Source organism: Nyctibius grandis, chromosome 4 (genome assembly GCF_013368605.1).
Source record: "Nyctibius grandis isolate bNycGra1 chromosome 4, bNycGra1.pri, whole genome shotgun sequence".
Lineage (NCBI taxonomy): Eukaryota > Metazoa > Chordata > Aves > Nyctibiiformes > Nyctibiidae > Nyctibius > Nyctibius grandis.
The window spans coordinates 53,515,362-53,542,959 of NC_090661.1; the positions used below are offsets into that span (position 1 = coordinate 53,515,362).

General features: G+C 39.9%; 1 protein-coding gene across 2 annotated transcripts; it reads left to right on the forward strand.

The window, feature by feature from the left end:
• Positions 1 to 27,393, forward strand: ZC3H14 (zinc finger CCCH-type containing 14). 2 transcript variants are annotated; one of them, XM_068397911.1, is made up of 17 exons: positions 1 to 190; positions 1,411 to 1,453; positions 4,706 to 4,820; positions 7,784 to 7,824; positions 8,167 to 8,362; positions 8,714 to 9,134; positions 11,033 to 11,193; positions 12,300 to 12,400; positions 16,082 to 16,237; positions 18,324 to 18,398; positions 18,860 to 19,016; positions 20,780 to 21,003; positions 23,132 to 23,252; positions 24,188 to 24,324; positions 25,371 to 25,465; positions 26,375 to 26,481; positions 27,109 to 27,392. In XM_068397911.1, exons 3-17 carry the CDS (start codon positions 4,729 to 4,731, stop codon positions 27,113 to 27,115), a joined length of 2,091 nt encoding a protein of 696 aa, XP_068254012.1. In that variant the 5' UTR covers positions 1 to 190; positions 1,411 to 1,453; positions 4,706 to 4,728; the 3' UTR covers positions 27,116 to 27,392. The 2 variants fall into 2 exon arrangements, with proteins under 2 accessions (XP_068254012.1, XP_068254011.1); XM_068397910.1 differs by lacking the exon at positions 1 to 190 and adding an exon at positions 388 to 522 and having other exon boundaries at positions 27,109 to 27,393.
• The last annotated feature ends 205 nt before the right edge of the window (positions 27,394 to 27,598 follow it).

Below are 27,598 nucleotides of genomic sequence, written 5' to 3' on the forward strand. Positions count from 1 at the left end.
CCGCAGCCATGGCTGCAGGGGTACGCCGCCCCGCCAGGCCGCCCCGGGGCCCGTGCACGCTGCAGAGCCCAGGCGCTGACAGGCCACACGGAGCATCACGGTGAAGGGGCAGTTTGGTGCGCGCCGCGAGCGCAAAGGAGCTGACTAGGGGAGGCGCGGGAGAAGATGGGAGTTGCTGAGGGGCACGGAGGTGAGCTCCCGCACCCTTTACCCCGCCGTTAGTGCCCAGCCGGCTGCCGCGGCGTTACCTGCGCGCCTCCCTGCCGCGGGGAGCCCTGCCGCGGGGCAGGCGGGGCGCGGCGTCCGGGACGGCGGCGGTGCGGAGGCCGCACGGCGGCCCGGCAGGGGGCGCCGCAGGCGGAGGCCGCACACTCTCCGGCGCGGCGCTCCAGCGGCGGCGCGGCCTGTGGCGGGAGCGGAGCCGGGAGGCCGCGGCGGGAGGGGACGGGGCACGGCGCGGCGGGAAGGGACCGGGGCTGCGCGACCATGGAGATCGGCACCGAGATCAGCCGCAAGATCCGGGTGAGAGAGAAGCAGCCGGGTCGCTCCCTCTCCACCCGCGGCTGAGGCCTGACCCCGCTTGTGGGGGGCAGGCCCGGCCGATGGCCGAGACGCCGGGCTCCCTCCAGCCTCCTCTCAGACGCGGGGGTGGCGGGGACGCTGCGGGCCCTGCACCGCCGAGCCCCCTTCCCCCGGCGGAAGGAAGCGGCAGGGTGAGCCCCCGGCTGGGCCGGGGTTACCGGGAGCTTCCGGCGGCCTTCGGCCTCGGGGCTCCCTGGGGAGGGGTACGAACGGGAGAGTCATTGTTTTGGGCAGCGGAGTCGGGGTCCTGCCGTACCCCAAAAGGCAGCTGCCATTTCTCCCCCGGAGCTGGAGTTTTCGCCCTGCAGCGGCATGCTTGGGCCGCGGGCCAGGAACCGGGGGCTGCCCGGGAGAGGGAGCAGCCGTAGCCGGGCGTTCCGGTGGGAGCCCCCGTTACCGTCAGAGCTTGTCAGCTGCTCCCATTCAGCGATCACAGTTTGAAAATCCTGACAGGTTTTTTTTCTTGTTGAGCTGGGAATGAGCTTTTATCAAACCATCTGGGGGTCGTTTTCTTTGCACCTCATGAGCCTGGATGGTCTCTGCTTAAAAAGGGACAGCTGGGTCTTGGAGGTTGTCTGGTAGCACCAGGAACTGGTATATAGGAAATATGGTATAGAGTGTGAAATTCCTGGCAGTTCTCGCTATTTGACTGTCAGTCCCTCACCGTTACAACGTTTATATCATGAGCAGTGGAGAATAGGAAAAGTAATACATTAAACCAACATATTCAAACAGTTAATGAGAAACACTTTGCCAAACCTCCCACTATTTTGTAGTGAGAAATACTTTGTTATTCCATCCCTTAAATGTTATTTCATTATTTTTTAGGGTGCTATAAAAGGAAAGTTGCAGGAGCTGGGGGCTTATGTTGGTAAGTTTTATCATGTGTTTAGCAACCTTTAGGTTCATTGTTGTTAGATAGGAAACAACCAGCTAGTTAATGAAAGAGCGTATTTACTTATTACTTGTGTAACTGCATACAGTGCCCTTAAGCATGAGATGAATTATCTGAAGTGCTGGACTAGTGTGAAAGAAAAAGACTTACTTCACAAAATATGTATAGTCTAAGCCTAAGAGGAGGCAGTACGTAAACATCAATGTATGAAGAACTAAAAGGAAAAAATGAAGAAGGCTAACAGTCTCCTCTTTCAAGGTGAAATGGTGGCAAGGGATTTGAAAGAAAAACAAACAATGATGTGTCTGTGCATATTTAAGAAAGTTTATTTCAAGCACAAGGAGAAACATTATATAAAGTAAGGTCCTTGAAAATATAACAGCAGTTACCTGTGACCACTTTGAGATGGAGTCAGTCTTAGGCATCTTTTCAACAGCCTTTTGAATTCAGGGTGAGACATTTGTCGAAATTAGGAGAAAGGATATTACTGTAAGACAGAGATAGGCTGACTGTTTTAGGAGATGGAAAGGCCATGTCAGAAACATTACTTAGGCCAAATCTGCAAAATGTAAGAGCTTGATTGGTGAGGGGAAAACTAAGCTACGTTAAGCTAATGTTGATGAAACATATGTAGCTGAATCTTAGAGCCAGGGTGAGATTTTACTTTGGATAGTGAGGAGAGAGAGATGAGCAGTGTGAATGTCTGTGTGTGGTGTTTTTTTTTTCCTGGATCCAGGATTAAATGGATATTGCACTTTAGTTGTTTTTCACAACAGTAAAAGTTGGTAACTTAACACAGTGTTCTGTTGGAAGCAGAATACCTCAGTCCTGCAACTGCCTTGTTGTTGTCTGTGATACTTCTTAGGTTTCAGGTGAAGGAAAGGAATGGAGAACGTAGTTCAGAGATCCTGTGAGTTTCAGGACCAAGTTCAAAGTTTGTAGTTTGATCTTGAATTCATCTTATTTCCTATTTAAAGGGGGCCATTGTATTTATGGAATTAAAATGTATTGACTCCATAGAATGGAGTTACCTACGAGCTGACGTTCTGAATTCAGCAGGTGCCAAGGAACCGTGTTTAGAATTCTTTCATTGTAAGGTCATCTTTTTTCACCATCTCAAAAGTTGCCTTTTTCAGTAACTCGTTTTTGGTTTTTTTACTGTTATTCCAGGTTTCTGTTTCTCAGTCTTTGATTCTTCGTCTGCTTTTTCCTGCATTTCTGAAAAAAATACCTCTAATACCAAGATTCTCATAGAATACTAGTAATCTTTGATTCCAACTCTGGCTGATTATTCTTTGTTTTCTTTTCTTTCTGTTTCCTGTAGTCAGAAGGCAATTCAGCATACAAGGTCTGCACTTTCTTCTCACTCAGCTTCTGAACTTCTTTAAATAACTTTGTATTCTTTATTGCCAGGTCTGACTTCCCTTAGCCTCTTTTTTGCTTTTAAACCTCTGTTTTCATATTTATGTCATTTTTCAGGTTTCTTTTCTTGACTAGAGTATTTTGGACAACTTCCCAAGTAATGTTTTTCAAAAACTCTGTATTTCTTCTTTTAGGTAACTGGTAAAAATCAGTTCTCCCTCATTCTAGCCTCTGCGAGCAAGAGCCATGCTTTTGTTTCTTTCTGTAACTGCTAGCTCTTTTCTTTCGAAAAGTCTTCTACAAGAAGACATGTTGAAACTTACTTGTTGTGTAGAACTTACAAAGGAAAAATTCATCTGTGAAGAAAAATAAAGATAGTTATTCATCAACTATCAAAATTTTCAAAAGGCTGTAGTTTTGCATACAATTTAAATTGGCATAAGCCAACACAGTCACTGAGAGAAGCAGTTTTCTTTCTTTGTTTCCTTCTTCTATCGTACTGTTACAGGTAATTGTGCTAACCTGTGTTTTGATCTATACTTAAAGCATCTTCTTCTTTACTTTATCATATGTTGAACGACCTGAGGAGCTGATCAGGTTTAAAAGTAGCTTGGCCAAAAAATAAAATTCATTCTAAGTTCCTAGATCTGGGTATCCATCCATCTTGTGCAACTTGTAGTTTACATTAAAAAAAAAAAACACACACAAAAAAGTTAGGCTTTAGGCTAGGAATGTGTTATGTTGGAACACTTGAATAGTGATAGTGGAGTGCATGTGCAATGTATGAATGTTCTTTCTGTAACCTAGCGTACACATGAATTATTTACAGGGTACATAGACATAGAAGAAAGGCAATTCCTTTGATTTGTATTTTGACTTCTATTTAAGATTTTTCATTTTTTAGGTCTTTTTAATGTTGTGTACAGACTTAATTTGATGAAATGAGTACAGCTATATTAGTGCCTTGGTTCAAATTCACAATTTGAAGTGGATTTCCCAACTCTCTTCACTTACTATTGTTATGTTCATGTCATGGAGTGGTATTGGAGAACATGAGGTGCTTGATTAAACTAAATTGAAATACATGCTCAAGAAGCATACCTAATGCCCTCGAGCAACAAATGCACCATTCAGTCCTTCAGAGTAGATCAGAGCTAGGCCAAAGTGAAAAGCCAAATACCAAACTCCCAAACCCTTAATGTATTAATGTCAGATTCTGAGCACCTTCCTGTCCATTCTGATGAGCAGGCGTACCCTCTGTGAACCATCCAGCAGGGGAATGGATTTCTCACTGCGTATGAAATTGCATACGTTTGGGAATTAGAGAATCAGACTCTTGGGGTTGCTGGTTTTATTTTTTTAAGGCCTGATATTCATTAGTTTTGTAGATGGAAAATCTGGAAGTTAATACAGTTTTGATTTGTTTAATGCACAAATCAGAAAGACATATTTATCTGTTTGGTCTTTGTAACTAAAGGAAATTTGACAAGCATAAGGTGCTATATTTGGCAGTATTTGAAGTGATGAAAATTGTAGATGGTTGTTAGTGTTCAAGCAAGAGGATATAGGCAGCAGAGTGGCTTTCTTTTATCTTGTCATTTCTGTGTGTTATTTACTCACTTTTTATATACTGCTACCTTCAGTTTATGCTCTTGTGAAGTTGATGGGCTTTTATTCCTCACTCATAGCTGAAACTTGTATTGAACCTCAGCGGAAAAGGAAGTCTTGTTAATTGGCTTACTTAATCCTCTGCCTGCAGAGTCTATAGTAAAACTGGAAAAAAAATCTGATGACATGTTTATGGATGTTTGCTGTATCTTTTATGATTTATTGTACTTTAAAGCAACATATTTCTCTTTCTGTTAGATGAAGAGCTCCCTGATTATATTATGGTTATGGTGGCCAATAAGAAGAGTCAAGAGCAGATGACAGAAGACCTTTCCCTTTTTCTTGGAAACAATACTGTCAGGTTTACTGTCTGGTATGTTTGTAAGCTATTTGTCACACTTCTTATTAGTAATCAGGACTGCTTTCTATAAGTGAAATCTGAGAATTTAAGAAATTACTTGTCTTCCCATTGTGTAATTGACATTAATCAAAACTTTAACTTTGCAGCTGTAATAAATAAATTATTTTTAGTCTGTCAACAGTTAGGCTGTTGCAATGACAATTAAGTGGCAAAGGACTGGAGGGCTTATATTCTTTGTTTGCTCACAAGTGGAGTCAAATTTTTTAATGAAGTGTGAAATGCTCAGGTAGGTGAGGGCCATGTTGACTTAAAAAAATCATTCCTGCAAAACCCACTGTGAGCATGAGAGTTATTCACTGTAGTTAGATGTAAAATAGTTCTTCAAAGACAAGCTGTTATTTGCTAAATAATAATTTGCTAATATGCTAATAGTGCTTCAGGTTGCTGGTCTGCGTGGGAATTACTATATCAGGACAGATGAGCAGTGGATCTAATTCTGTATACTGTCTTTGACAAAGCTTAGCACCAAATGCTTAGGTATTCCCACCTCTCAGGCTGTTTATTTATTACCACCACTCAGCTCTACAAAACAAAACTACAACCCCAGAATTATTGTGAGCAGAACAAATTAGCAACAGATGAACTCTTTCCTAAACTCTTGACAGTGTGGATTAATTTATGCTATGCTGCATGATAGCCTTAGCCATTATAATATTTGTTATGCATTTTCTAATACTGAATTTGACTTACAGTATAAACCTTTAATTAACTCAATGTTTCAGAGTATCCAAACAGATATTTCACTCCAGAGATTTTTCTTCCTTTCAGGGTTGTGTATTTTTTCAAGTTAATCTTATTTCTGAGTCTCTAATCTAGTATAGTTTTAAGGAGTGTTATTTTGTTTTGTATAGATTAGAGAAATACTACATTTTTTCTGCTTTTTCAGTTTGTTTCCTTTGAAATTTTCATACTGACTGGTTACATTCGCTTCCAGTATTTCTTCTACGTGATTAGTCAAGTTCCTCTTTATTTGATTAGGAGCTTTTATGCTATTAAATAGCAGAGAGAAATATTTTGGAAGTTGAGTATATTATGAAACGATAAACATCATTGACAAAAAGTGAAAATTAGTTCCAGCTGTTACAATTCACCGTATTAACTATTTAAACTGATGTATTTCCATGTGTCAGTGACTTGTATGGTTGTAATTTGAGTTTGCTTTCAAATTTTTCCATTTTTCCCAGCATTTGTCAAAAATACAAGGAAGGAGTGCAATTAGGCATGTAACCCTTTTTCTTAAAAGTACACAGGCATGTAGTTGTCTTACTCATAGTAGTTTTGGGAATCAGTTAGACAAATTAGCAAGGTTTACAAGTTGATGAGGGTAACTCCAGTACTAGGGTTTTGAATCTTGATATACAGTAAGAAATAACACAATAATATGTAGCAGAAAATGCTTTTATGGCTTTGTAAATGAAACTAAAACTTCATTGAAAAAAATAATAAAAATGTAAAGAAAGCAAATTTCAGCAAGGAAGAGAAATCAAGATTTTTTTTTTATATGTATTTAGAACTAGATGTCAACTATATGTAGATATTATACCTCCTGCTGCTTTTGACACCTGCTTAAATTCCAAATGTAATGAGTTTTATTCTCAATTCAGTATCCACATTAGCTTATAAATACAAATTCAATTTCAGAGTGCTTTATCAGGTAACGAAATAGGTATTCGTTAAAAGAATGACGGAAAAGAAGACGAGACCTATGCAATAAGCTGTAAGAGGACTTGGTGGAAAAAAGTTAAATAGCCTTGTAGTTGGGAGTTTTACATGCTTTTATTTCTTTTAAAGGCAACCCAGAATGTTTACATTCTTAAGCATTGGGTCTCTGGCTACATACAATACTCAGCAAGGTCTGTGTTCCTTGGTTTGATGCTATAGCTGGTAATTTGGGGTCATCTAGCAAAAGTTTCACAGCAATTCTGTGGCAGACCTGGCAATCCTGCTGGCTGGCCAGCACTTCTTACTCTGAACCAACTGTCAAGTCACAGTTATCTGGAGATCAGTGTGAAAACTGGTATGCATCAGCAGAGCTCAGTTGACAAAACTTTTCAGAGTGTTCTAGTGAAAACTCACAAGGAGGTTTGAGAAGCCCTCCTTGTACTCACATACAGTCTTACTTTTCCCAGTTTTCAATGTTTTTGTTCCTTAACTCCCTTCTAATACTCAGTCTAAATTATGGAGATGCCCATGACCAGGTTTGAATTCCAAGTAGGATGTGCATTTAAGTGTTGGAATTTTTTTTCTTTTTTTTCCCCTTTTCACTGCAATGTGTGTTTATTTTTAAACAGTGTTATTTTATAGCCTTTTGATTTTCTGTATTGCTTCAGCTTGGTGCCTTTTTCACAGGCAAACAGCAAATCTGATACCTCGCTGAAATGTTTTTGCTCACCAACAGGTCTCAAACAGTATTGCTGGTATACACAAAGCATGCTGGAAGAATCCTGAGTATGTAAAGTGCTTTGAATTATATATTGTTTAGGTTTGTATTTACAATTATGTTTAACTTTGCTGTGTAATTAAAGTTTCATATCTGAAGTAAAATTTCCAGCTATACTTTAGGCTTCTAACTTAGGTTTTTTGAATCCCTCCTTTTGAAGACACTTAACTCACACCATTGATTGTAGTGGAACAGTGGAAAATATGGGCTTTAACTATGTAAACGAGTTAAATGCTAAAAGTAGATGATGTGATGAATACCCTACTTGCACGTATGAAGACTCACTTAAAAGCCCCCCTTTTGAGGTTAAACATACGTCAGTTGATGGAAAGTCAAGTCTTAGATAAATGAGATTCTTGTTCTAGGGGGGAAAGACAGTTGGTTTCTGAAAGATTATTATTCTGAATGTAAGTTAAATTTCTTCTATTTCTTCTTTTTCTCTTTTTCTTCCTTCCCTGTGCCCCATCTATTTCAGGCTCCATGGTGTTTTGGATAAGCTGCGATCTGTGACTACTGGTAAGCCAGAAAATTAATTTTGAGTGAAAGTAGGTTTATCTTTTCTGTGTTTGATGAGTTTCAGAAAAGATCTTAGCTAAATGTTTTGTTAATTTTCAATTTGTATGGTCTTTTGGGTCCCGACTCTTTAGAAAATTGCTTTATATTTTAAGATAAAGAATTTATTTCTGAGTCCAGAATTTATTTCTGGTGTTTCTTGCTGATGTTTTCAGCTGAAACAGCTTTCAGCTTGTTGTGTTTTCAGATCTACACAATGCCTTGTTGCAGTTTCTTAGCTACATTTACTGCAAAATCTGTATTGTTGTGCTTTGATGTAAAAATGAATGGTACTTGTCTCCACAGAACCAACTAGTGTAAAATCTTCAGAATCTAATATCTTTGAGAGCAACCTTCCGTCCAGCAAAAGCAGTTCATCTGTGGGTGATGAGAGGAGGCATGAGGATATCTTGCCACCTCTTGCAGTTTCCAGCACTCGGACTGAAAAAAATGACTCAAGAGTTTCAACTAGCTCACAGGAACAAAAGAACACCGCCTCACGGTAAAGCTTCTGGTTACTTACTAACACACATTCAGACATTAGTAGTTGTGTGACTGTAGTAGTTATTCTGAAGAGCACAGATACTTGGAAAGAACAAGTAGTTTTGGAGAGTAAAGCATTGTTACAATTTGTTGTATAAAAGACATTAAATCAGGAATTCAGTTCCATTTCTTTAAGCGACAGATGGGCTTAGATTAATTAACCAAACTAAAAATAGCGATCAGTGCGTTAGATTTGTATAAACAATAACACCTTAATGTGTCTTCCCTGCTGGCTTTGTTTAAGACAGTTTTCCTTTTCCAGAACTTTATTTGCAGATGAGTTAATGGTTGGCAATTTCTTACTTATCAGGCAATCTTGTGAAGATGGTTCTGCATCCCGCTTAACATCTACAGTCAAGCCTTTGAGGGAATTGTCACCTTCCGAAGCTGTAATTGACATTAAACCTGAACCAGATGATCTAATTGATGAAGACTTAAACTTCGTGCAGGAGAATCCTTTGTCAAGGAAGAAACCTATTGTAACTGTAACTTATGGTTCTTCTCGTCCTTCCGCTGAAATCTACCGACCACCAGCTAGCAGGAGTGCAGATGGCAATATACATGTGCACAGATTGTCGCAGCAGGGCAACTCACAGGGGAGCCGGCAGTTAGACATGCAAAGCTGCAGGTCTTTGGAAACAGGCCAGCTGGGCAATCCAGAAGTGGTTGGCAACTTAGCAGAGAGTTGCAGACCCACCTCCAAACTTAGTGCCGATAAAGTAAGCAGTGAGGTTAGTATGATCTAAACTATTGCAATACTTTACACTTGCTAGGAACCTAAATTGCTATGTACGCTTCCAATAAAACCTTGACCTCAGAGAAGTCGAAGTAGCGATACCAGTAGGTTTGGGATTTCATTCTTTGGGTCCACTGATAAAAAGAAATTATATAGTTTAACATCATCACCTGACAGGCTGCTGCATCTCAGAGTTAATCGGCTGTACATCTTCATGCCATATTGAGTTGGACTACTGGGTTACCACATTGTTATGATGCGTGTGATGAATCAGAAATAATAATTTTGATCTCCAGACCATTGGAACAGCATGATCTTCCATAAGTGCTTTGTAAATCTCCAGCTTTACACAATTCTGTAAATCTGTATTTTTTAGTTGCTGTTTATTCATAGCTATGCTAGATATACATTAGTCTCTAAGGCCTGGATATGTTACTTACTAGGATTATTATTGTACTATTCAGAACCATGGCATTTAAGAACGCTTTGGGATGGGTGTTGTACAAAGACAAACTAAAAGGTGATTGCTGCCCTACATACTTTGGCGGCCAGACTAAGCCATGCAGGGTGGTAGTCCTAGCTGGTAGTTTTAAGACTATCCATATGAATCAGTTAAGAGCCCTTTGTGAGGGGAATGAAGATTGTTATGGCTGCTAATGTTGTAACGAAGCAGGAATTTTACATACCTTGTATTCCAAGTACATATGTGTTTGCTACTGCTTATGTAGTTTTCTGTCTTTGCTACTACTTACTTAGTTCTGTGTAAAGGACCACAAATTTTATTTGGAAATCTAGAATGCTTTACAAAGATATGTGCTGATGTCTTTGTTTTTTAAGATGGGGAAGTGAAAAAGAGAATATAGTGAGAATACAGTGATTTATTTAAGACTGTAGGTAAGTCATTGATGAACAAACGAGTCACTTCTCTCCTTGGAAATGTTAGGAAAAGGTCTCATGATAATTTTCTTCTGTTACTGTTTCTTGAATAATGTCCACAAGAGGGCTATTTCAGAAGCGTTTCTTGGAACTGTGGACCTTTGCTGTATTCCGCATTCCCTTAGGCAAGTTCTTGTGCTTTGGGAAGTTTTACCTTTAAAAAGGTCATTTCTGTAGGTATTGGGTTTTTTCCTGTATGAATCTTCTGTATTGGTGTAGTCCAGGTCCGTTCCCTTAGGATATGTCGTGGATTAACCCCAGCTGGCAACCAAGCACCACGCAGTGGCTCGCTATGCGTCGTTGTGCTCCTGCGTAGTTCAGTGCTGAGTGATGGTTCCTATGGGAATTATGGACGTGTGCTTTCTCCTATGCTTTCATGCAGCCTAGCATTTAAATTTGTCACTACTACATGCACTGTGGTGGTGGTGAGTGGCTGTGTCAGAACAGGGACCTTGCACTGCCTAAACTGGACCATCCTGGCTCTGCAGACCTATTGGCATCCTTTGGAATATGTCAGCTTGCTAGAAATTAATCCTTACACTAATCTGAAATTAGAGTTGACACAGAGGAGAAAGTCATTCATACTGATTTCCCTTTTCTCTATGTGACTTTCAACAGGTGCATCTTGAAGGGTAGTATGAATTTCTTTGGAAAACCCTGCTTTTTCTGTAGATGTTGGATAAATTGTCTGTACTTTAGACTTTTTTCTTCTCCTTTTCTAAATGTTATTTACAGTTACATTTTTAATGAGATACTTCAGTGTAAATATGTCTGATTTTCATATTCTCTAGTGCTGTCACTTGTTTCCGCAGACAGTGCGGTAGTCCTAGACTCATGCAACTTGAGTGGAAGTTCTCCATCTTCTGGCTATAGATAGAATTGCAATATTTTCTTTGCTGGCCTATTAGTACATGTTTTATGCTAAATTAATTGTTTTGGCTGCTCTGTTTGCTGTAGGAAGAAAGCTCCAGGAAGAGACGGTTGCCTGTTGTAAGCTCAGTAGTCAAAGTGAAGAAGTTCTATAATGATGGGGAAGATGATGAAGAGGAGGAAGACTATGGATTGCGAACAGGAAGCATCTCCAGCAGCGTGTCTGTACCTGCGAAGCCAGAAAGAAGGTACTTAAGATGTCAGTGATTATGTGTGGTTTCCAGAATGAATTTAATGAACAAAAACTTTGAAAGTGGAAGTTGGGGAAAACTGCTGCAGTTTTGAAAATTGACAGACAAAATTCAGTAAGCCGTTTTTATTTTTTTTGTACGGTCTCACAACTCTGTGGGTGAGATGTCTGTTTATACTGCCTTTTTTTCTCTGATTTTGTAACCTGTTTTTATTATTGTGCATACGCTGCAATGGAATGTGAATTTTTACACTATTTGGGAAAAGTTTACTGGCAAAAGAACATTAATCTTAGCATGTTTCAGACCAGGTATTTAATGTGGTAAAATAATTTTCCAGGTGTTTTAATTGCTTTGTTTTATTTTGGGAATAGTTTTCAAACCAATTATCCCTTGTTCTTTAAGGTGATTTTAACTTTTCAAGGGACTTGAGAGGTTTTTCCTTTTTTTCTGCTCCATAATTCTGTCTGAATGTCAGAGTACATCAATGGTTTGTATCTGATTTTCAACAATAAGAGGAAGAACATTTAAACTATGAAAGAGATGTTTCTACTGATCTACAGTGCTAGCTTGTATAAGATTTGTTTTAAGCTAATACACTTTATTGAATTTATCTTCAGCGCCACAGCACATTTATCTGATTTGAACTTCCTTATTGTTGATGTTCAAAGACAAACAGAAAGCTTTTTTTTAACAACTAATATGTTTTTGATAGAGTCAGTTTTCAGCTGGATCTTACTCCCCGGGGCAGCAGCATAATTACTAGTGCCAACACAAACGTAGCAACAGGCATGTGAGGGGCAGAGGTGGGAGAAAATGAATGGCAGAGTTTGTGCCTTTCAGATGCAGCACGGTTTTACAGCAGCTTAAGCTGAGAGGTGAAATCACGCCTCCGGACTTAGGTTTTTGAGAGCATTTTGTGGATCCCCATCTACTCAGAGAATAGATTAACGAGCTGAAAACAAATACAGATAAAGTGATTTTAGATGATGATTTTTTTTCTCTCAGTATTATGCATAACTGTGTTAACCTGTTGAAATATGTGTTTAACATGGATACTGCTGCTGTTGCAATTCATGTACCATTATTTTGTTTATTTCCTTTAGACCTTCATTGCCGCCTTCAAAACAGGCCAATAAGAATTTAATACTGAAAGCGATCTCTGAAGCACAGGAATCGGTTACAAAAACAACCAATTATTCCACTGGTAATTAGCTTTTTTTTTTTTGTGCTAAACTATAATATTTCCTAGCCCTGTTTTATAAATCCAAGCTAAAGATAGCACTTAGATATAAAACAGAGTGTTAAATAGCTCATGTCAGTGATACACGTAAAGGATTTTCCATGTCCTGTGAATATTACATTAATCTTCAGTGATGAATTATGAAAGCACAAACAAGAGAGGAAAGAGTTGTTTAAAATATATTAATCAAGATAGTAAGTCTGTAAAGTGTATAGAGACAAAATGGAAGTGCTAGAAATTTTCTGAAGTTAATAGTTGCCAAAGAGAAAGTGCTCAGTATTAGGCAGGTCATTTGTTCTAATCGGTTGCTCTTTTCTCCCTTTCTGCACTCTCTTCCTTCTGAGAGAGGAGGAAAAAAAAGCCAAACAGCAAAAAATCCAAATTCACTGTCTGTAGGTAATAGAAGTGCAAAATAACAAGCAACATACTGATTGATATATCAGTGTTTATTGTCTTTAAACAGTGAGGCTGCAATTTTAGTTCAGTGGTTTTAGGTATTGAGTTGCAGTTGATAGAGCAACTGAGCGGTTGCCTGTGTGTAGGCGTTCAGTTCTCCTAGCTACAAGAGACTTCTGCTGAAGAAGGGCAAATCCAGCTGTTACCTCATGTGCTTTCATTTCATTGGGTGCTAATAAATCTAGTGGTGTCAGCAGGAAGCATTGCACTTTGCCAGGGAAGAAACATTCACTAAAATACCTAACCATGACTTTTATGCCATCTGGAGCAAGATTGAAGGCTATATAAAATTGCTTGCCTGCTCTCTCTCAGAACCTGCAGACTAACTGTAAGAAACACATATCTTCCTTCTACATTAACATATTTACAAAATGGTCATTGTTAACTTCTTCCCTGTTTTCTTGTAGTTACGTGTATTTTCAGGGTTGCGTGGGTGCTGATAAGTAGATATAAAGGCATGAGATGTGTATGGAGTTTTCTGTGTTCAAAGGCTCTTGAATTGGAGGAGATGTCTGTGCATGTTAGAAGTGGGATATAGAGTGAGCTGGTTTTAAAACAGAATAAATTTTGTGGATGACTAAGAAAGATTGTTGCCAAACTTAGAACTGAAGAAAAATTAACTAAGAATAGATCTAGTAAACTATTGAATTGCTTGACTGCTGACAAAATATATTTCATACAGTAAATGAGCTTCTAAAATAAAGTTATACTTCTTCATTAATGGCAAATAACGTAAGTGCCTCCCAAGCATTAAGAGCTTGTCTTCATTCTAGATAGTAAGCAGAATGAGCAGTTTGTTAGGAAGAGAGATAGGAGCACTGATACTTGTAAGTTCTGATGCCAGTTATCCAGCAAGGAGTGGTAATGGTGGAAAAAGCAGCAACATAGGGAACAGTATTTTCAGGTGATGCAGGAAGCTCTTTCCTGTGTACATAGCAATATGGCAAGAAATAGGACATAGCCAGAAAATTTTAAAATTAATTAAAACTATTGATTTTTAATAGTGGTGATCTTGTAGTTTGGCTTACCAACAAGAATATTTGTTAAGAACATTTCAGTGGGGAGACCAAAAAGCACCACTTTGTGGTTTAATACAGAGGTGATTTGTGAATTTTATTGGCAGTATCATGCAGGTTTTTCCACTTCAGAGGTAATATTTCATGTAATTTTTTAAGTATTTTGAGCGGAATATGGAAATAAGCTAATTTGAAATACATAGGTAAACGAAAATGGTAAGATCATAAATGATAAATCCATTACTGAGCAGTATGTTTTAGTTGTACGTGTGAAAAGTTGAGCGCTGATGTGATATTCAGCCAAGGGAAGAATATGCTCAGATTTTCACAACCAGTTCTGACGGTCTTAGCAGAAGCCAAGTAAAGAAGTCAACCTGTTGTCCTGCTACCCGCAAATTCCATGCTACAACTACCTGAAAGGAGGTTGTAGCAAGGTGGGTGTCAGTCTCCTCTTCCAAGTAACAAGTGATAGGACAAGAGGAAACAGCCTCAAGTTGCACCAGGGGAGGTTACATTGGATATTATGAAAAATTTCTTCACTGAAAGGGTTGTCAGACATTGGAACAGGCTGCCCAGGGAAGTGCTTGAGTCACCACCCTTGGAGGTATTTAAAAGAGGTTCTGATGTGGTGCTTAGGGACATGGTTTAGTGGTGGACTTGGCAGTGTTAGGTTTTGGACTTGGTGATTGTAAGGGTCATTTCCAACCTAAATGATTCTGTGATTCTACTGTCATCAAGTGTTATATTTTATTTGCAAGTACCTTAGCATAGGGTAGCTGGCACCGTATGAAAAGTACACATTGATAATCCATGATTGTTTATTGAAAGGTGGAATGAAAAGTTTTATTTAAGTACCATAAGAAAGTACCAAATTAATTATGTGTAGAAGTGGATGAATGCTTTGCTGATGGCACTCTGATCCTTCTCATGATGTTTTGTCTTACAAGTAGATGTTCTGAGGTGCAACTCAGAGTGCTGTATGCACATGCATGAATGTGGTTTCATACTAAGAATTTTACAGGTAGCTAAAGATGATTTTTGTGGAGACGAATGATTGGGATTTTTTTTTTTTGCGTGTGTGTATAGGGATTTATTAGAGTTATTTTAGCATGATATGTAAAAATAATAAGTGTTGTATGATTGAGTTGTATGTAACCGGTCACTAGCGGTGTTCCCCAGGGCTCAGTTCTGGGGCCGGTGCTGTTCAATATCTTTATAGATGATCTAGACGTAGGGATTGAGTGCACCCTCAGTAAATTTGCAGATGACACCAAGCTGGGTGGGAGTGTCGATCTGCTGGAGGGTAGGAGGGCCCTACAGAGGGATCTGGACAGGTTAGATAGATGGGCTGGGACCAACGGCATGAGGTTCAAGAAGAACAAGTGCCGGGTCTTACACTTGGGCCACAATAACCCCATGCAGCGCTACAGGCTGGGGGAAGAGTGGTTAGAAAGCGGCCCGGCGGAAAGAGACCTGGGGGTGCTAATCGACAGCTGGCTAAACATGAGCCAGCAGTGTGCCCAGGTGGCCAAGAAGGCCAATGGCATCCTGGCCTCTATTAGGAATAGTGTAGCCAGCCGGTCTAGGGAAGTGATCGTCCCTCTGTACTCGGCACTGGTGAGGCCGCACCTTGAATACTGTGTCCAGTTCTGGGCCCTGCACTTCAAGAAAGATGTTGAGGTGTTGGAGCGAGTCCAGAGGAGGGCGACCAAGCTGGTGAAGGGTCTGGAGGGTCTGACCTATGAGGAATGGCTGAGGGAGCTGGGGTTGTTTAGCCTGGAGAAGAGGAGGCTCAGAGGTGACCTTATCACAGTCTACAACTACCTGAAGGGAGGTTGTAGGGAAGTGGGAGTCGGCCTCTTCTCCCAGGCAGCTAGCCATAGGACAAGAGGACACAGCCTCAAGCTTCGCCAGGGGAGGTTCAGGTTGGACATTAGGAAGAATTGCTTTTCAGAAAGGGTCATTAGACATTGGAATGGGCTGCCCAGGGAGGTGGTGGAGTCACCATCTCTGGATGTGTTTAAGAAAAGACTGGACATGGCACTTAGTGCCATGGTCTAGTTGACATGGTGGTGTCAGGGCAACAGTTGGACTCGATAATCCCTGAGGTCTCTTCCAACCCGATTGATTCTGTGATTCTGTAAATAATTTACCATTGTCTCTTTACTTGAAGTTCCACAGAAACAGACTGTTCCAGTTGCACCAAGAACTCGAATTAGCCCAGAAGAATCTCACTTAGAAGTAATCCATGTGCAGAACAGACTACCTGCTCTGAGTTCTCAGCTTCAAGCAGAAGAGCCAAGGGAGCAGACAGCTGAAGGAATTCAAGGTCATCTGATAATGTTCTTTAAAAATTTATACCAGGGAATGTTATTTTACAACAAGCTGAGTAGAGAAGAGAAATGCTTTTGATTTTTAAGTCGGCATCAAAACTTGCATGTGGAAATGCCCTGAACACCAAGAAGCTTTCTAAAGCATAGGAGTAATTCTGTCACGAAGCTTATGTGAGAGAGTTAAGATACTGTACATTTGGAATAATTTTGCAGCATATGAAGCATTAAAAGATTATTTCCAACATACTGTTACCACACAAGTAGTTCTAATGTTTTAATTTTTTGTGTGAACATTGGAGTACTGTATTTGCTGTTACAGGACAGCTGATACCAGGATAACTGGGTGAACAGTAAGCTTTGTTTTTAGTTCTGTGTCACGGTTTAAAGCTGGGCTGGCGATTAAACCTGCGGCAGATGCCCTCTGTTATCCCCCCCCCTCCCCCCAGAGGGAAAGGGAAAGGGAAAAGGGAGAGAGACTTCTGGGTTGGAAAATTAAAACAGTTTTAATAAACTATAATAATGAAAAAAAAAAGTATAATAATAATAATAGAAATAATCAAATATATACAAATATATATACAAAACCAAGATTGAGCTCCCCTGAAGTCAGCCACGTCACCACCGGCACTGCAGGGCAGGCTCCGGGAAGGCCCAGCCTGGGCCTAGCGATGGTCGAGAGCTGGATTCAGGAACGCACAGATCGGGATCGGGGGCAGCAGGAAAACAGACGGAGTCCTCCTTGGACACCGGCCATAGCAGAAAGAGAGCGAGACCCTCGTGATCCCCCCCCTTTATACCGAGAATGACGTGTATGGGATGGAATACCCTCGTTGGTCAATTTTGGGTCACCTGCCCTGTTCGCTCCCCTCTGCAGCTGCGACCCCCCCCTTCGGCTCTTCACTCGTAAGCAATGAGGAATTCAGCAGTGACCTTGGTTTCTCTCAAGAATAAGTACAGCAAGAGCCTTTCTGCACAACATCCCTACCGGTGCCTCAGTGATAACTACAAACTTCGAGCGTTATCAGTCCTGGAAGCAGACACTGTCTGCAAAAACATGCAGTTAGTTAGAGGAGACTTAGCTGAAAGTAAAAATCACTGAAAGGAAAATCGGCCTGGTTTAGGCCAAACCAGGACATTCTGTTACGAAACTCCTCAAGGAAAATGGCGTAACATTTAAAGGCAGCTGAAGTATCTTTTCAGCATGATTTTGTTACAAAGAAAGAAATGTGTGTGTGTGTGTGTCTGTGTTCGTTACAAGGAATCATAGAAATAAGGTGGTGGAAAAACACTTCTGTAAGAAGTTTTTATTTTACTCTTGCTAAGTGTTTTTAGATACTTAGATTGTTGAGTAAAATTTGGTTTGAGTAACATCTTTATTATGTCATCTCACAGTCATTAAGGAATGGTAAACATTAGTTATTAAAAAAATAGTCTCTCATTTCTCATATAGATGTATTTGGAATCTTTCTGCCAACAAAAAATAGTAGAAATTGTATCTGTAAAGTATGTAAGAAAACGCTTTATCAGTCTTTGAATTAATGTACAGAAGATATTTATGCTAAGTATTTTTGCTCTTTTGCCATTGAAATGGAAATGACAGCTTGCTTAGGAAATGTACAGAAAGCAAACTACATTTTTTCAAACCGTAAGTCAATTGTAGAAGAGTGCTGCTTTGATTTGTTTCACCTTTTAAGACCATAAGGTAGTTCCTTGTAGTTAGCTGCTTTCCTCTGTGTGTGTTCTCTGAATAGTCAACACCTCTACAAATGAGGAAGAACTTGGTCTGTGTAAGTTGCCATACCACAGACCTAGTTTGTACTGAACAATGATTATGGGAAAGACTAGAGCCTTTCAGTATTTAGATTTTGCCTTGCCATCTGGCTGGAGAAGACTTGTTACTGTTTCTGAAACAGTGAGAAAGGGGTTCATAACAGTGAGAATGGCTTCCTTTTGTTAGAAGTGTGAAGGTTGTTGTTGTTTTTTTTTAATCAAAGGAATTAGAAGAGTATGCTTCAGGTCTTTAATGTATAGTTTAATTTTGACATGCAGTAAAATATGCTTCTAACTACTGTTTTTTTTTAGGAGCTGAACAACAGGAGCTTTCTTCTCGGCTCCAGATTGATCCTGTGATTGAAGATACCTTGCAAGTGACTCAAGGTTAAGTCTTGTGATCATTTATTCCTAAATAAAAATTGCTAGTTTTCAAATGAACACTACTGGTCAGTGAATGTTAAAATATAACTCGCTTTTCAATTAATTGTACTGATTTCTAATATTTTCTAGTTTCTACATCTCTAAGGAATAAAAGCATTACATCAGTAGGTGTTCAAAGCCTAAGAGATTTTGGGGGTGTTTGGACCCTCTTCAATGCTGTTTCAGCACAGCCATTCCAGTAACAAAGTTTCCTGGTCTTGCCTAATATGGTCTATGTCTCCTGGTGATCCACTTCTGTGGAATAAGCAAGGAAGTAAAAATGTTTTCTGGAAGCTACTAGTAAGAAATTAAAACAAAATAAAATTAGCTTATCAGCCATGTAAATTGATATTGAAAAATATGCTGTAAGTTAAGAGTACAACCTTATTTTTCTCTTTTTCTATGTAATTTTTCTCCCAATTCAGATTACTATGATGCAGAATCTATGGTCCATACAGATACTAGGTCATTTATCCTGAAGAAGCCCAAGTTATCTGAGGAAATAGTGTCACAGAATCAGCAATCGGGAAAGAGGGCTACAGAGGCAATACGAGTACTCTCAGGACGTCTAATACAGACACGGTAAAAAGTTACTACCTTTAGGACTGTTATTAGTCAGAATGTTTGTGGTTTAGAGGGACTCATTCGGTCATACCTGTGCTTTGTCAGTCCAGTCAGGATCTGTGACATCATGGAAAATGACTGACATTGAATAGCAGAGGAAAAAACACAGGGGCAAAAAAACTCCCAGAAATCCTTCTAAATGAAAAATAATTCCCAGGGTCAACTGTAGCTTGAGCATGTTTTTGATTTGCAAGAAAGAAGAAGAAGGAACTGAAAAGTACTGCTCTTTTTTTGTCATAGCTGTTCTGATTTCTGAAATCTTATTTAAGTAATAATTTTGCTTAAATTGCCTTTAGTTTTACCCCTGTTTCACCCTGAGATTACATTTCTTAAGAAAAACCTTTTAATGCAATAGTGAGTACGGTGGATCCTGAGGTCTCAGTGCTGGAGGGAAAACAGCACATTCTGCATGCAGGTAGCTCACTACCCGTAAGCCAACAGACAGTGAAGTGGCATGTGGGGGGAAGTGATTTAAGGCTCCTTACTGGTGAGTTTGGCCAAGAGAAGTTTAAAGTTCACATCAGCTTCAAATGATGTGTTGTGGATGTTTTTTCATTTCCCCAAAGGAACAACGGCCAGTGCACAGTCATTTTCTTAACTTGCCTTGATAGTTCCTGCTACCAAATAGTTTTATGTATCTTACCTGTTCGAGTTAAAAACCACTCAGAACAATGTGATGTACTTTGGTGTGGGCTGCTGTGTTGGAGAAGCTGTTAATGTTTCCTTTCCATGAGTGGCTTTAAACAGCCTGTGTTAATTAAAAATAAAACCAACAATGAACAAACAAACCCAAAAGGATAACCTCGCAATGTCACAGTTTTCCACTGTGACTGTGCTACAGGAGAGTGATAAATTTTTGCATGTGAATAGATCAGTTTCTGACTGCTTGAACTTGGAAGTTCTGGCTAGTGATGTTTTTAATGTGGTGGTTTTCTCTCTTCTTAAAGGCATTCTACACTGTAGTTGCTTTTAGCCTAATTTCATAGAGAAGCAAAGTTTATACTGTTGCTGTTTGTCAAAGTGAGAACTCTATAGTGCGTTTCCAGATATTTAGAATCACATGCCATTCAGGAAATCCCTTGGGTGAAATCGGTGGGATGGTGGAAGAGTGGAGGAAACGTATGCATCCCCTGGTTTTATACTCCCTCTTTTATCCACGTTGACTACTGTCAGATACAGGATACTAGCCTAGACCGATCTTTCCATCAGGCTGAGCATCAAAGTTCTTAATGTCAGTATTTCAATTCTCTCTTCCTAGCCCTAAAAACTTTTACACCCACTCTTTCATATTGCACGGTTCAGTATTTTTGAGGAGACACCTGGTTTGTGTGTTGAAAGGTTCACGAGTCCAAGAATGGTATTTACCCTCACTTTTTTTTTGTCTCAAAAATGTAAATTCCTCAAAAGATTAATCACTTTATTTAACTGTGCCTGTATATGAGATTTCGTATCTCTGTTGAGCAGAATGCAACAAACTTAAATGTACCTGACAAATTCTCTATTGTATGCCATTGAAAGCTGTATTTCTCACTGGTGCTTCAGAGAAACTAGAAGGCAGATTGTTAATTGGAGTATATTATTAGTAGTATTAAAAGAAGGTTTATTACTGCGTGGCTCTCCATAGATTAGCTTGGACTACTTTTAGCTACTAGTGCAGCTCACTTTTTCTCAAGCATCTGGAGTCAGAAAATCTGTTTTAACTACATTTCTTTGTTTGATAGGGACCAGCTTGCACAGCCAGAGAAACCCGCTAGTCCCAAGTTCATCGTGACACTGGATGGCGTGCCCAGTCCACCAGGATACCTTTCTGATCAAGAAGAGGAAGATATGTGTATAACTGAAGGATTAAAGCCAGTTACCCAAAATATGTGTACCGGCAAAGGATTAAAAGGCCTTCGAGCACAGCAGATGCAAATTGTAACCAGGCAGCTAGAGAGCTGTGATGGTAATTACCAACAGGATCTAACATTAATGTGGTGGCTTGACTGTGGATAGAACTCTTGGATATATCCTTCTTAAGAAATCGAAGTGATGGTGTTTATTCTTCAAATTAGAACATTCTTTAGGCAAATGAAATGTGGTAGTTCAGTGGGGCCATATCTTCAGAAGCCTTTATCTTCATAAACTAGAGCAATACGGCACATAGGGAATTCTCCACGCATCTCAGCATTGGTGAAATTTGTTTTTTTTTCTTTGGAAAATGTAGTTAATCTTCACTGCCAGAAATCTGCACTTGTTGACCCATTATCATTTGTCCCCATGTTGATGGACAGGAGATCTTACGATGAACGTTTTGCCGTGCCTTGAACTTTAATACCAAATGACGTATTTTTTAATCTTAATGTTTCTGTCTAGATTTGTGTTATCAAAAGGAGCCTGTTAAGTATAAGGTGTTGGTAGAGTCAAGTTGCTAGAATGACTGAAAGTAGGACTTACACAGAAACAGTGCATGATTTTACTTGAACGTTATATATTTAGGATACCTTTTGACTAACGTGGGAAGTTGCTTGCTGAAGCCTATGTTTGAATTGTTTAGAATACTGGAAAGGTGATGAAAAATACAGAGGATATTGTTTTGTTGTAGACCTGTTGAATAGTTGCTTGGATTAATTTTTTTAGTTTTCTTATGAAAAGACCTTTTGTCTTCTGTACTAGCAGTGCATCTAAATTTTCTGAACTAAATAAAGAATAGTGTTTGATGCTATACAGAGAACTTAGATTTCATAGATCCACCTGTGAATGTGTAATGCAATTATGAGAGAACCACGGGGGGAAAGCAAAAGATCTTCTAAGTCCATGTCCTTTCAGTCCCACTGGATTCAGAAGTACTCCTCATATCAGGCAGTCTTAAAGAAGAAAAGAACACTACATATCTATTGGCACATTTTTACGAGTACAATGAAATATGTATCAGAGTACCACCCTTGCAAATCTGTGCTTTTACTAGTATAGTCTCTTTTGTACTCCTTACTAAAGCTCTTTGGTACCGGAGAGTGTTGATGATACAGTTGTATCTCTGTTAGGGATTCTTATTTGATTAGCTACCTTAGCCAGAAGTAGCACGGGTGTGACTGAAGTTCACACAGAATCGGGTCACCGTGGGTGTGATTTGTCCAAGCAGTGAGGTTTTACAATACGATGGCATCGTTTGGCTTCGGTGCATTGCAAGGAGAAGGCATAAATGAGGCTGAGGATGGAACGGAGCTGGAGCAAGTGTGTCACTAGTAAGGTTAGAGAGCGAAGTCTAGCAGTGCTGGAAGGCTTTGAAAAGCCAAAGCTTCAGGCAGATTTGGGAAGATAAGACAACAGTGAAGGTATATGCTTAATTGCCTGTATTTGCGGAATGAGGTTTCAGAACTAATGTTAAATAGGAGAAAGTCAAAGTCCCAGGTTCGTGTAAGAGTACTAAAGGCATTGAATGTTTCAGTTTGGAATTTCTTAAAATACTTTGGGGATTGGAGTCTGGGTTCAGGTAACTGAAGTGGATGTGGTATCTGTCTGAGCAAAGCATATGAAAGTGGCTCTTTTTTGGTGTGTGTCCCCATACTAATAAATCATATCTGATTAGTGTAAAAATTGATTTTTTACTTTGTCTCTTGAAATAATTTTCTAGAGCCAAATATATCTTGGAGAAAGGAAGCACAGCTGTTATTAACACATGGCTCAGCAGAACAGTCATAACTAAGGTTCAGTTGAATCTTTGTCTTGTCTGATCAAGATCTGGTCTGTTTGACTTTCACCCCTCAGTTTGGATTTGTGAAGAAAATTAATTTATTTTGCTTGTAAACAGTACAAGTTTGATCTTTTATCACCAAAGGCAGCTGTCAGTCCAATGTTATGGCTTCTTTCACGTTGTAGTTTTGGAAATTTTCTTCAGACAATATGATTCTACATAAATTTTTACTGTCGTGACTTTCTTTTAGGTAATAGAGGCTTATCAAGAATTGGGTTAAAAGGAGAGAGAGAATAGGAAACGTTGTGAATTTCAGTTATGCTATATTGTGTACAGCAGATTGCATATACAATCATAAACATCCCAGCTTCTTTTTTTTCCTTTTTTGTTTCCTTCCTAGTGGATATGGAAGAGTTAAATGTGCTGCAAAAACCCGAGAAGGTGCTGGAGCGATGCAAGTACTGGCCTGCCTGTAAAAATGGAGATGAATGTATGTACCATCACCCCACGCTACCTTGCAAGTGAGTAGGGCAAAGCTCATCCACTTGACCTGTTATTTTTAGTTCGGTGCTACAAATTTCCCTTCTGTGCTAGTAAATATTCCAAGGCAGTGCAAGTCTGTTAGGGCAGGGATCGCAGCTAGTTTATCACACTGTAATGTCTTCTGTTTTCCTCTCATCTATCATGTGTTAGAATACAGTGATGTTTTTCATAAGTAGAGTCACAGCTGTGCTCATGCAGAAGAAAGCTGAGTTTAGCAGACAGGCTGGTGTTTTTGTGTTGCTTAGAGATGTGGGAATTGGTGTCTTCTTAAAACAAGAGGCACTCTTCTGCTAGCTGTCAAAATGCTTTTGAACATGTTAGGGTGCCATTACATGGTAATGCAGTAATTTTTTATTTGAAAGCAAAGGCTAACTCTTGACTGTGTGCTGTACCTTTGCCTTCTCTTCTACAAGCAGCAACAGTCTAGAAAAATAATTTCTGTTTTGAGAGAAATGTTACCAGATTGGGTAGCGTCATTTACTCAGACATTTGAATTTTCTTTTAAAATCTGACATAACTAAATTCAAAAGAACACTTTCTCTTCAGTAAATGAACCATATTACTTAGTCAGTTCTGTGCCCCTCTGTGCCAAGGTCTGAATTCACAGTGCCTTTGCTGGTCTGCACTGCACGCTAAGAATAACACATCTTAGCTTGCTACTGAACTCCACTGAGTGTGAGGTAGTTCCGTTATTTACTGCATGTGAAGAGTGTCCACAGGGAAAATGATTGCGGATCTGGTCGTGTACAGCTCGGACACTGCACCCGCATGCCCTGCTTTGCAAGTAACTCACACCCCCGCGCAAGCCCTGTTGTAGTTCTGGCTTTCTGTGATATTCTGGCTTTCGTGCGCAACAGCTGCTCGGGGATTGTGCTCCCAGTATGGGCTTATGACTGAATTTCTTTTCCCTCAGAGTTTTTCCTAACTGCAAATTTGCTGATAAATGCTTGTTCATCCATCCAAACTGTAAATACGATGCAAAGTGCACTAAGCCAGACTGTCCTTACACTCATGCCAGTCGACGAACCCCCCATCCATCTCCTAAACCAGGTGAGCACCTCTTGTTTTTCTGAGCCTTAAATGAAGGCACTGAAGGGAAAACAGTGTATTATTTGGAAGCAGAAACTGAGAGTGGTGAAAAAAAAATTTTTTGCTTGATTAGACTTAATTTTCTTTCAACCCTTAATGCTAGATGAAGAATCCAGTGTTACTGCAAAAACTGTTATCAGAAGAATCCCTGAACACTTACGCAAGAATCCCTATGACATCTGTGCAAGGCCAGAGCGGTGACTTGCAGACAAGCAGTCCCTCCTTCTGGAGGGATCAGCCAGCACTGCAGTTTTCCTCAAATTTGTTTCTTAAATTGGATACACGTTGTGCCAAGAGCTTGTGACACAAATTGAAAACAGAGGTTTCTGTCTTTTAACATTTTTTCCTTTAATGAAGCTGTAGGAGTTAACTTTCTGCAACGATGAGATGACTTTCAGGGATGAGGTTACCCAGAGAAGGCAATAGCTGTGTTTGGATTATGGCTTGGTATTCCTGAGCCGTTAAGCAGTGCCAAGGTGGAGGGCCTTTCCTCCACTGAAGCCATGATCTTTAGGAAGTGGTTTAGCCCTTAGTCATAGTACGATGCAGTTTTGTTACACTGCCAGAAGGCAGAGGACAATGTGCTTGTCTCCTGTATCATTTCCAGCAGCTCCTGTGTATTCCTGGGAAGCGCCCTGCCTGCGCGTTGCAGTCCGGTTAGCTTAAACAACTCTGACAGGCTTGCTGCTGTCTGAATTTGACATTGGAATGTCTCTGCCTACCAGAATCTCTGCTTCATTTGCTGGAAGCATTGCCATGCCCATGGTACCTTATGTCCTGAAACGGTGAAGAAACCAGACTAATAATTACCTGATAGTCTTGTTCTACCCCAGGATGAGATCCACACAGTGCATTGTGATATGCTTCACATATTTCTTGAAGAACTTTGGTGTATTATAAAACATAGTATCTTGCAGAAGGATTGATATATTTGTGTGGAACTCTATTAAAAAAGCAGTTTATTCTGATCCAGGCTCACTTCCTGTTCTTTTCTTTTCTGCTGTTAGCACCACCACCCACACCATCTCCATCCTCCAGTAGCCCGCTGTGCAAGTTTTTTCCTGCTTGTAAGAAAATGGAATGTCCATTTTACCACCCAAAAGTAAGAATCATCTCCTACCTCTTCCCTTCCTTTCTAGAAAGATACTCAATGTTACTTTGGGTCAGGAAACGTCACTAGCCTTTCATACTTCTTGCTTTTACTTTTCACATTTTAACTTTAGCTCTGAAACAGAATATGCAGAAGCAGTGACTTACTTAAAGAATTTGGAAAATTATATTTTTAAATAGTCTTTCTACCAGATGCTTCTGGGGAGTTTCAAACAGGCAGACAGCCTTAGCACTTACCAAAATCTGCCCAGCCAGGATGCTGGGGGCAGAGGAGGAGGACATCTTGTAGCCTGTATGGAAGGAATATGTTTCAGACTCTTGACTTTTCATTCAGATGCGCTGCAATACACAGGAACTTTAAAGACTGCCCAGTTTCCCTGGAGTATATTAATGTAATTTATATAGTACAAGAGTTTATAACTCAGCTACTCCTCTTCTATAGAATTGTGTCCCTGCCAGTAAGTTTGGTGCTTTTTCAAGCCCTAACAATGCTGAAATGCACTGGGTCCCCAGGACTCTCTTCCCAGACACGATTAGCCAGATGATACTCTGGCTTTTCCTCAGTCTTTCAGGTGATGCTGTGTCTTGCTCCTAACTTGTGCGCACAGATGAATTGAAACTAAACTCTATTAACCCTTAAAAGTAAAGGAACTTCCACCTGTCAGTGCAGTGGCAGTTTTGGAGCATCTAACTCTTTATTAATACTTTTGAAAAAGGATTTCCTTCTGTCGTTGTGTTGAACTGATTGCACTAGTCTCTGTAGCTGTTGATTCAATTATCTATCAATCAATCAGATATGTCATACAGTAATATTAAACTTGCCCCTCACACACTCTTGGTTAGCTTGTTCAGGAGCTCAGCCAGCTTTGAGCAACGTCTTCTCAAGTGCTTTCTTTTTTAGCATTGTAGATTTAACACCCAGTGTACCAGGCCGGACTGCACGTTTTACCATCCCACTGTTGCTGTACCTCCACGCCATGCCTTGAAATGGACTCGAGCTCAAACCAGGTGAGATACTTTTTAAAAAAAATTATTTTTCTTGGTTAGGTTTAGCGTGTATGTTGTGACTTACATCACAAATGTAGTTTTACTCACAGGAGTAATGTGTGTGTGATGAACAGTGAAGAAAGTATGATGAAAGATATCTGTCAATAGGCATCTTTCCTTTAAAGAGAACTCTGTACTGTTTGGTTTTAGTAGCATAAACATTAACTAATGATGTGATGCAACACTGAGAAACAAGTGCCCCACAGCTAGGATATGGCAGTCACCGACCCAGACATGTTGTGCTTACTGAGTTTTATTTGAATAAAGCTGAAAATCCAACCGCAGCGCTGCTTTACTGTTGTTTTATCTTGTGTCCAAGCTGTCTTTTCCACACAATGTTCAGATGTTTCTCGGAGTGTTTCTGGCAGAACAGCTCATTCCTCTCATCTATCCCTGATTGCATAAACTGGTAACAAACCTCTCAAAGCTGCACTCATTGCTCTGGCTTAAAGAGCCTTTCACTCCCAACTAATCTCATCTGCAAAGGTCTTAATCATGACAGGGGCAGGATGCAAATCAGTTCTCAAATGACCTTTCCAGACTGGTGGGATTGTTACTCAGGTGACTTGTTTTTCTCTTCCCCCCCAGTGAATGATTATGATACAACTTGGGACTGGACTTTGCCTCCTTTGGACAGTAGTGGAAAGGAAGATGAACCACCGGGATTAATTCAGAAAAATTCATGCATTTTGAACTTTTAATATACATTGGTTTCATAAAATGAGGATGGTTGCATATTTGAAATGTCTCTAATTTTCCAAGTTTGTAAGTTTGAGCAATTTTACATTTTTTTTTACACTGTAAGAAGAAAATGTCTGTGTAAGAAAAAAGTTTTACTTTAAATTCCATTAAAAATTTTCAAAGCACATTTTGTGTTCTGTTTGGATAATGTTTCTTGCTTAAGGTTAGGTGTGTTGAAGAAGTGAGTGGATCGTCAGAAGGTCTCAGAAAGCTTATTCCTGTATGGGGATCATAGTAGAAGTATTTTTTGTTCAGCAGATGTTTGGTACAATGCACACAGATGCACCGCTGTCCTAGCAGATAGTGACTGAACTCCTCACCCACTCACAGGGAAAAA